The sequence below is a fragment of the Hoplias malabaricus genome, chromosome 6, assembly GCF_029633855.1.
Source record: "Hoplias malabaricus isolate fHopMal1 chromosome 6, fHopMal1.hap1, whole genome shotgun sequence".
Taxonomy (NCBI): domain Eukaryota; kingdom Metazoa; phylum Chordata; class Actinopteri; order Characiformes; family Erythrinidae; genus Hoplias; species Hoplias malabaricus.
The window spans coordinates 32,657,068-32,668,148 of NC_089805.1; the positions used below are offsets into that span (position 1 = coordinate 32,657,068).

The following is an 11,081-nucleotide window of genomic DNA, read 5'->3' on the forward strand; positions in this document are numbered from 1 at the left end:
AATTCTGGTACCTGGTCCCTGGAACTTTTTTAGTCCCTGCTTGCACCTGGTACGAAAAGAGCCAAGTAGGTATTAAATGTGATGTGTAAACCTCACAGATCGCTGATTGGCCACCGAGACCAGTTTTCAAGGCAAAATGCAGATCTCCAGCAACTACCCGCTTGTAAAATCTCCAAGTTAGAGCAGGGGTCACGTTTGTTTTTGTCCGACTCACCACGGCAGCAAATCACATTACACTGTGGTGTTTAGAAAAGGTTCAATCAGTCCAGCGAGAAAAACTCCAGCCAGAGCTGGATGTGCAACAAAGAGAACTGGGGTCATGGAGCCGTGTTTAATCCAGGAAAATAAAAATAACACACAAACACACAACAAGTAAATAGCGCCTAACGTTACTGTCATCTTTGTTGTGGTTTTCAAAGCTTGCGGTTCCTGTTACAGACTTACAGACAGGTTTTACGATGTCACCAGATACATTCTGTGGGGGGACTGTCCTAGAGGAAAAGTGACCAGGGAAATGCACATCAAGCTGTGCCGAGCCGAGTCAACTCGAGCCGAGCCAACGACATGCAGTGGAAAAGCACCATAGGACTCCTTGTCATTTAAAAAACAAACCAAAACCATACAGGATTCTGTTAGAATTGTTAGACAAACATTCAAACAAATAGAAATGATAAAACTTTTTTGCAGTTTTTACTTGTTTATCTTGTTTTCTACCTTACAATTTGTGATTTGTACACTGTATGTAACAGAATAAAGTTTAGGCTGCACGCATGAAGCACTGCGACTGTGGCTTGTGAATATTGTGTATTTAAACAGAAGATCAACAAGTCCTACAGTAATTCTAATTCTAGTGCTTATGTGTTGCACTCTGAGTGTTCCTGCACCTGTACCGGCAGGGGACATCAATCAATGCCATACACAGCCCCTGGCAAACAGCTGGAGAGTAACCAGCTGAAAGCCCTTAAACCTGACAAACTTAAAAAGAAGGAGAATGAGAAGAGGGGGGGGGGGGGGTGGAGTAAGAGACAGACAAAGAAAGAGAAATAAAAGGTCAGACAGGAAAAGGCAAGAAACCATGAGTGCAGACTTTGAGGGAGGGAGTGAGAGAGAGAGAGAGAGAGAGAGAGAGAGAGAGAGAGGAGAATATGAGGCAGTGGCAAAAGAGAAACAGATGTGTAGGGGGAGCAGTAGTGTGGAGGATAAGAAAGAGGAAAGAGGTGGGAGCAAGTACCCGAGCTCAGAGTCAGCCTGCAGCTGCAGAACAGAGGGGTCAGTGTCCCACTGCAGGGTCCTGGAAGGGGCAGCAGGGGGCGCCACGCACAGTCAGAGGGAGAGAACATGCATGATTATTAGCCTCAGCAAGAACACACATCACAAACACACACAAAATCACATGCAGGAGAACAGTGAGACACAGAAACATTCCCATTAGTTTACGCAGGGAAACTTACCAAGACTGAGAGAGATGTGTGTGCTGTTAAGATAATCAGGGTATTGTAGGGCATTATTAGGGTAGTCATTAATTGTGGTTTATATGGTCATTTATTAGTCCTACTTATTTTGAAGCTTTGTCTTTTCAAAACATTTGCTCTTGTGGATTCCTGACAATTATCAAAGTTAGAGTCTTTATCAAATTTAAAGACAATACTGTGCTATGATTATAAATTAATCACGTCAAACCCAAGTAACACAAGCCAAGGGTTGACTATAGCTGTACAACTTTGTATAGATTCTTAGGACTTTCTGCTTTAAAATACTAAAAAAATGCAAACTATGTTTAAACAAAGAAAAATCCTCAAGATCACACTTATTTGTCTGGATATTGCTTTAAATGTTGAATGACACTGAACTGAAGATGCTAAGCTCATTTATTGGCTCATTAGCCACCACTGAGCTTAGATATGATGATAAGAGGGCCAGCCAGAGAGATACTCCAAATACACCGCCATAACATTATGACCACTGTCCATGGTCTCAGACTAAACAGGAGCACTCTGTAGTACTCCAATTAATGACTCTAGTCAATCTGTTGTTCTGCGTACTTTGTTTGCCCAGTGGATCAGACACAGCAGGGCTACTGGAACTTTTAAACCTCTCTGTGTCACTGACTGGAACTACAAAGTGCTCCTCTATGGTCATTGAAGCTGAGAGAATGAACAGTGAATGTAGAAAAAAAGAGGTGGTCATAATGTGATGGCTGATCTGTATAGCTGATATGTTACAGGTATAACTATATACTCTGCAACGTTATAATAATTATGTTTGTATATATCTTAGTTATTTCACTTGCAATTGAACTGAATTTGGATCAAGCTGCTCCTAAGGTAAGCAAATCATCCTTTGTCACTTTCATCTTTGAAACGTCTTTTAAAAATGGATGAATTAATTTTTTAAATTATTTGTTGAAAACGAAAATTCTATATTTTGATTATGTTGTAAATACTGTTGTTTTTAAGTACTTTTTGTTTTATCTGTAATATGCAGCTTGAGCCAGTCTTATGTTATTCATGTACAATGTTCTTAGTTTAAGATCTATGGTGATTTTCAGAATTCCATGTGAACAACTGAAGGCTATATGGGTAAACTATCATGAAAAATATGATAATGCTTGAACAATTCGAGAGATACCTTTAGCAAATTTGTCAGAATAACTTGGTTTAACAGTAAAATAATATTAACGTTGCATATAAACATAAACCAGAACATGTCAGGAATGTACATCCACACTCATCACCTGGACAGTCCTCCGAACATTTTGGTACTGAACACGAATTACACAAATAAATGCCACCAGAAAAGACAAAAAGGAAACAGGACAAAATGCAGACACTCTCATCTTTCACATTCCATCAACATCTTTGAAAGATGGATGTACATGTTTGCCTATGTAGCCATGGTCACACATGATGCACATATATGAAAGAGGAGGTTTCATATATGATAAGAGGAGAAATATACACATACTATTGTTCAAAAGTTTGGAATCACTAATTTCAATAAAACCTGTTTGATTATAAAAAAGTTAAAATATGATTCCAATATTAGTCCTGTACAGATTTCACAGATTTAAATTAACATGGAAAAAAAGAATGTGCAAATAATATTGAGTTTTCGATGTGTTCAGAAACATATGTGGAGTCACAGATGATTGTAATAGGACAGTGAATGCTGTAGAATATTAAGGATTCAGTTCCCATTAATCTTTAGAATTCATATTGCAAAGAGATTTTTATCTCAAAAAGGATCCTTTGGCATAATTAATGTAAATCAGTTATTAAAGTATATCATGTGATTAATCATGAATCCTTGAATTATTGAATAAGTCATCCAAAATTACCTTGTGACAAATGGTTTATAAAATCTCTATTCACATTGGATAAAATATTTTTTTAATGTCGCAAATTATTCCAGACTTTTGAATGGCAGTGTATATAACCCAAAGCTGTGATTAAGCAGGGTCTTCTATGTCCTTCAAGTCCTTTAGCCTAAACTTGTCCACAACACCTGGAGGTGGTTGACCATACAGGGGCAAGTTATGAAAGGGTTGTGCTGACCTTGTAAACTTTTGAGTAACCTTCAGTACCAGTCATGAGCATGCCTATTATTCCTTCACTAAAAGTGCGCACAGTCAAACGGAAGTGTCAAACTGACACGCTGTTTTACCAGGGGATGACACTTAAAAACTGGATTGTCATTCATGTTACGCTAAATGGCTCCAGTGTAACCATGCAAGAGGAATCGCTGAAGTCAAAGCTGGAGGTAACAGCAGGCATCAGGCAGTCACCCTGGGGGGACACGCTAAACTGCTTTGCTTTCCCTTCACCTGCCACCGAGACACAGGGAGAAGCAATGTTTGGGTAGCGAGAGCTACCTGACACACAGCTAGTTTATGTTCTTGTATATTCAACTCTTCAGGTACATACCTCTCAGTGGCTGTGTCTGATTTGTACTTACTAATGCCACCTGACCTAAGAGGGGATGAGAGTGAAGCTGGGGTAAGGTTGGGCAATATGGCAGAGACATCATATGATGCTTAAAGACATTTTCACAGCACGCAATATGTACCATGAGGAAAGAATGATAAATAGTAGCAAAATGCACAAACAGTGGTGCCCTTTCTGAACAAGTATGCACAGTGTCATAGATGTGAAGCCCCTAAAATTTTCACTTATGAAAAACACATTTAAATGTGAGTATGCATGTGACTGAATATGTGAGTGAATATGTGAGTGAGTGAGCTAGAGGTGCTTCACATTTACATAAACTATAAACATGTACAAATGCAAATGATTGAATACTGAACAGTGAATGACACAAGAAATTATTATAGCCTGATATCCAATCCTTTATTCATTACAATATAGTTTACACTGCTTGTCATTGTTTACAGGATCTCTATAATTTGTGTCAATCGTTTTGATGATTTTTTATATTACAGGCAGTTGTCCACAGCGCATAGCCATGATACACTCAGTAAATGTGATATGATGTGTTGTGATGTAATAAATCACAATAACATATCATCATATTGCCCACCCTCAAGTTGGAGACTCTAGCATTAGATGCCCACACAGTGGACTGTGAGCCAAATATGGCCTAAAAGCCCTATGGTCTACCTAAGACACATGTACCATTTTACACATTGTCCATTTTATACATTCACAATCATCACTTATATTCTACAAATATATAGATATTCATTTACTCATGGCCCAGAACAGCAGTACAGTTTCGGCCACTGTACAGACTACACAAAAGTGCCTTTAAAGCCCTATCCCCCAGCACAGTTGTGGCGAGCAGATACATGCCCCCTGCAGAGAGCAGTTGACAGGGCCAAGCACGGCCATCACGTGTCAATCTATGCAGTAAGCCTACATTATACAAGCTTAATTACAGGCCTGTCTTCTGAGTAGAGTACTGGCAGGTCTCTAACCACATCAGCTCCCACCTTACCACACAGCTCCTCCTCATTCTAAACCCCTCAGTGAATGCAGAAACAAGACATGTATATGCAATAATTAACTGCATTCTAAGATGCTCTTTAACTTTTAGAAGTCTTTGTGGAAATGAAAATACAGAAGTGTGTTGTAATTTTAAGCACTTATCTTTTAAAGATGTTCAAAGGCTAGTTTCTAACATTTTCATCAAAATCAAATTGTAATTGATGAGTAAAAGGTTAGATATTTCATTAGTTTATTTTAGTGAAAGTGTTAAAACGTTATTCTAATGCTATTCTTGTTCTTTTCAGAAAGAAGTACCATACTTTAAATTTGACACCAAAACTACAGGGAAAATTAGAAATGCCAAATTAAACCTGATGAAATAGAACACATATTAAAGGTAATTATAATTGCAGTACCTGTTTAATTGATCGTATTTATACATGAAAATTAATTTGCAGAACAGCCATAGCTACAGGCTACTAAGAGTTAAAATCATGTTAGTATATTTTGAGATTTCCTTAGCATTATAAATACTCATCTGCTTAAGCAGTTTGAAGCTCAGTATTTGCATTCAAACAGCTAGTGTTGGACTCTGAAGCCTTATTAACCCTTTGTGACGAGTCCACATTGCAGCATCTTTGCCCATATCTATCACTGTGTTTCAATACTTAATGAGCAGTCTACATAACCATTATTTTAGAGCTTGCACTTAATTGCAACAATCCAGTATGTACCTAGGGTGTACCTAGTGGATTTGATTTTGGTTAAAATGCTGCCAACCTTTACAGCTGCCTACACAGGCAGGTAGTGAGCAAGGCAATTCTCTAGGCATTGAGACAGATCCTCAGATTAAATTAAATTAAATTAAAGTTAAGAAGAAACAATGTCTGGATGACAGAAACAAAAACTACAAAATACAGGACACACATTCAGAAACATCAACACTTGTTCTTACCTATATCTGTCAGCGCAATTCAAAAAGACAGACAAGGGAGTCAATTAAAAGGAAGTTTAAGAAACAACCTTTTGTATTCAATTGAATAATTCTTATTTTGGAGCCTCCATAAATGTCATGATTGTTCCATTCATTCAGGCAATCATTATCTGTAACCACTTTATCCTGTTCAGGGTTGCAGTGGGCCCGGTGCATACCCAGAATCAATGGGGCAAGACAGGAACACACCCTGGTTTGGGCACCACACAGGACATACACACATTCACTCACACCTGTGGACACTTTTGAATAAACAATCCACTTATTAATAGGTGTTTTTGAACTGTAGGAAGAGGCTACTGCATCCAGTGAGAAGAACATACAAAACTCCTCACAGACAGTGACCCAAGCGGGGTTTGAACCCTCAACCCCAGGACACTGGATCTGTTTGACAGTGACTGTAGTGATCTGTAGCGTCACCTTCCATTTTCACTGACATAGCCTATGTATTTAAGTCTTACATGTGACCAAACTTATTTCTAATACACACAGATTAGCATAGTGTAATTACGATATTTTTTATAAGTATGGTGAAATTAAGCAGATGAGTCTTTAGCATGGTGAATCAGTTAGTTGTTTATAATGTAACATTAAATGGTAAGACATGGCCTTGGAGATTTATTAGATGCAGATTCATTAAAAAGTGTGATGATAGACTTTCTTAGGTTTTTTTTTTTACTTCTTTAAGTTCACACAGATACAAGAGAGAAACACACCTGCCCGCAGTGGCGCCATCCACTGAGTCCTGACTTCCCGTCTCACTCGGTGTGCTCATTGATTTGGAAGGGGACATTTGTGTTGGGGCTAAAACACACAAAATACACACAAAAATGAATACCACAAAGCTACACTTGAATGCAAACTGTAGACATACATTGCAAAATTATTTTGTTTTATTTTGTAAGTTAAAATAAACCATCATACCAACTAAACTTAGTGAACTGTTATTTCCAATTGTTTTAAATGCAAATTTTCTTTTGTTTATATTTTTCATTAAATTTTTTAAATTAAAAATCAGCATATAAAGTAATTTAATCAGGAGATACTTTTATATACCTCAGTCAAATATGTATTTAGTTCCATATCCATGCAAATAGTTTTCCAATATCCATTATCCAGTACAGGACCTTACATTTTAAATCTTAATAAGTGAGGTAAACTTCTCAAATATATTTGGTCATGGTTTATGCAGAAAACGTAAAGAAGCTGTTATAGCGTCTGCCAAGAGCATTGGTAGGTTATTGGGACTTCTTTCCACCAGGGGTCACTACAGCTGTAAGACAGTCCAAGGGCTGCAGTGATTAACCCATTTTCAAGCTCCACATCTGCAAGCCACTAAACCAAATCCTGCACATTTTGCTATAACACAAAATTGTGTTATATTCCACGGTTCACATTTATACTAATGCCTTAAATCCTCATCTACTATTATGTGGATGAACCAATTCTGAAAGTGACAGGTTTAACAATCTGGTGAACTGTGGTGAACTGACTTCAAACTAAATCTGTTTAAAAGCTGGCAAAGCGCATTTAAACTGAAGACATGTTATCGTCTGAGACAACTCCCATCTAGAGCCAGCAAACCTTAATAATTCTTGAAATGCATCTTGACTAGAGAATAGTGTCTGCTGCAGGCTGGGAAGACAGTGAAGGTGTGCTGCATGTGGAGAGAAATGGAAAGATAGATAAAGACTGACTGCTCAGTAAGGATTGTACAGTATGTACCTAGTGGAGGCTCAGGGGAAATCCCAATACTCTGGAGAAGGGCCTCAGTTTCACGTCGCTTACGGTCCAAATCTGAGTCCTCAGGAGCAGCCTCTGTTTTCTGTTGTGTTTCTGACTATTGATGAAGAAACACAAACACATATCTCATAACACATTCGACATTAGTCAGAGTTTACACTGAGATGCTATATTTCCTCACCTCTTTCTTCTTCTTCTCCTCTTCCTTCCTTTTCTTCTCCTCTCTGATTTGAGCTAGGCGCTGTTTCTTACGCTCCAGCTCAGCTTTTAAGTCACTCTTGTCTGCCATTTTTTCTTGCCCTTATAATAAGTGAGCCAAAGTAGAGACATTAATTAACATAGTCTGCCCTTCCCTGTACCCTCCTTTATGTGACTCAGAAATATATTCACACCCATTTTATATTTGCTGATATAGACATACAATATTATGAAAACTTCCTAATATCATGATGAAAAATAATTATCACTGATTAAAATATGTTTGCATTATAGTACATGTAAACCAAAGTACATTCATATGAATGTAGGGTTCTAAATGCCATTTTGGGGATTTTTCTTATTAAAATATCCAGACTGGCACATTGCAAAACTGTGTCTTCATTTGTTTCTGGAATATTTCCGAACTATTTTTGACTATCTTAATATGCATCAGATCTTTTGGTTCTCCCTGGATTTTGTTAGGCCAGGGAATTCACCGTTGTTTCTAGCTAGCAAACTAAGCATCAAATGATCTTAAGCATGAGCTGTGAATATGCTCAGACCACAAAAAACATTAAAACAATACTATACTCTTCAAATAATGTGTAGGTACAAACTGTGACTGAATAGAAGCTAGTAAAACCAGAATTAGTTTGCATTTCTCAAAAATCTCTGCATGTATGGTAATGGGGTGATCAGGGTCCTGATCAAAATAGAGTGTGTTAAATATTGCTGTGTAATAGGCACACCCATCTATTAATGACTAAGCATTTTTGTCCCTGTTTTTTTTTTTTTTTTTTTATCACATAAAGACTCGATTATATAGTATTCTATAGGTTGTAATATTGTAATTATTACCACCTGTCAGGACATATATTTCAAGTCAACAGATTAATGTCCAGTAAAGGTATGACACAGCACATCTGGTCTGAGAAATGATTTAAAATAGAACATTATACAGCTTTTAATCCAGCACTAAAAACAGCTTAAAGCTATTTTAAGGCTGCAGCAGCAAAAATGTGTAACGTTATATTAAAAGGAAAAGAGCTGTGTTAAAAAGATAAATAGGCCATATTTTCTAATGAACTGAGGACAAAAGTGAAAATAAGAAAGGAAAACAGCAAACAAAAATAAAAAATCAGGAGCACAATTTGTATAAAAACACGGCAAATCTGAGCACTGAAACATGAAGGGAACTAATGTCAGTGATTGAGAATGGGGTGAAAATGGAAGCTAATTTTCAGACGTTAGCTTCTAATAAGAGAGCATACACGCTCTGTCTGGTGAACTGACTATAACAGAAAGTTAAACTATATACATTACTTATTATTATCAGGAATGTCTATATGATACTACTTCATATAACGACGTTTTATCATGTAGTCCGTTAAAATGACTAACTGCTAACAGTGGGAAGCCATGTAGCTAAGCAGCATGACGTCATAGTCCATATGCGAATCTGAGGATCCGCAACTGCACAGACTGCAGGATTATAAATTACATAACTGATTTAAATAAACATGGATCACATACACGAAACAGCCGGTCAGATCCCATGATGAAGACTGTATTTCAACTGTACGAGCCGTCTTACCTCCTTTCTCTGTAGATGCTGTCCTCGGTAAAGATGCTGTATCACTCTTCAGTACTGTCGTTTATCCGCGGGGACAGTCGCCTTCTCTTGAAGCCTACTCGAGATTACAGGTTTATTTACCACTGCCTTACAGCTAAATAACCACCAGCATTAATGTGCATCCATATTTAGCCATTTTTCACATGCACGCCTTATACTGCTCTCTTGCTCCAGAACGAAGGCAGCAGGACAGAAACGGTACCTCTCCAGTAACACATGCTGCTGTCAAATGATTAAATACTGATCTGTCACAACACCGACACCTAGCGGTGACACAGGACAATAAACTGTATTCCACATCTGTTTAACCAGGGATGCGCCGTCTAGTCTAAAGCATGGGTTTCTCAGCCTTGTTCATCTGTTAATCACTACATAGCTATACTGACGACATCCCTTCAATCAATCTACTTATCTATCAATCAGTCAATCAATCAATAAGGGGTGTGAACGACCGAATAACTCGTGGAAAAGACTTAATCACGAGTAGGAACGACTTCATGAGATGTCGTATAACAAAAGCTTATGGGAAGGACTTAAATAAGGCACGGGAATAAAATAATTCATTCAGACACTTTACTAAGTCATTACCACTGCTTTTTAAGGTACATACACTGTTAAATTGATCTGATGCATTATCAGGTTGATCACACACATTTGTTGTGTATATTTTCATTCATTCATTCATTCATTCATTATCTGTAACCACTTATCCAGTCCAGGGTCACGGTGGGTCCAGAGCCTACCTGGAATCATCGGGCGCAAGGCAGGAATACACCCTGGAGGGGGCGCCAGTCCTTCACAGGGCTGTGTATATTTTGTTAATATTTATATTTTGTTCTGAACTGATGTTACCAGTAAGGTTCTTTAAGAGCTCAAAAAGGCCCACGAGGGATAACGTTTTTTGGGGGTTGTTATTTTCTTCTTTTCAACATAAAATACACAAAGATTAATTGTGTGCTGTTGTTGCAGAGCTTGTATCAATAATGTATTAATATTGTTTGATTTTGTTAGACTGAAGGTTCACTACAGACCACTTGTCCCCCATTCAGGACTGGCCAGAGTATGTGGTTCACAACCCACTCTTGGTTTATGGCCCAGTGGTTCAGAAAAACAGGTCTAAATCATACTCTCATATAAATACTGTTCCTTTTGTGAAATAATGATTTCTGGGAAAGTAAATTCAGGTAAATCCAACCAAGTCAAACAAAGGAAAGGTACATTCTGGGTAAAATAATGCTTAAAAAACAAACGTATTACAAATAAATTGTCTGTTGTAGAAATCACAACACCCTGGTATCCATCATCATCGTCATCACCACTGCAAATAATTCCTCTACAGTTACTTTTCTTCTAACTTGGAATATTTTAGGGACAAAATAGTAAAGATAGTATTTTTCACTTTTTTGAACACACACACACACATTATATATATATATATATAAGTCTAAAAAAATAACATGGCAATGTTTAAATAACATTATTTTTTTATTCGTCCTTTACTACACTCTCAATGTTCCTTTCACACTAGAGGGCGTACAAACACTCATTTTCCATTTGAAACACTTCAAAC

The 11,081-nt window shown here is 37.6% G+C and overlaps 1 protein-coding gene across 2 annotated transcripts in view; it reads right to left on the reverse strand.

Annotated features, from left to right (window-relative positions):
- Positions 1–9,703, reverse strand: part of dync1i1a (dynein cytoplasmic 1 intermediate chain 1a) — a 71,357-nt gene extending 61,654 nt beyond the window's left edge. The window contains exons 1-5 of one of the 2 annotated variants that reach the window (XM_066673833.1): positions 9,473–9,703; positions 7,862–7,980; positions 7,663–7,777; positions 6,654–6,741; positions 1,232–1,291 (exon numbers count right to left, since the gene is read on the reverse strand). In XM_066673833.1, coding sequence (XP_066529930.1) covers positions 1,232–1,291; positions 6,654–6,741; positions 7,663–7,777; positions 7,862–7,969 — 371 coding nt within the window. In that variant the 5' untranslated portion in view covers positions 7,970–7,980; positions 9,473–9,703. The remainder of the gene's footprint in view (positions 1–1,231; positions 1,292–6,653; positions 6,742–7,662; positions 7,778–7,861; positions 7,981–9,472) is intronic. The other variant, XM_066673834.1, reaches the window with a different exon arrangement.
- Positions 9,704–11,081: the final 1,378 nt, after the last annotated feature.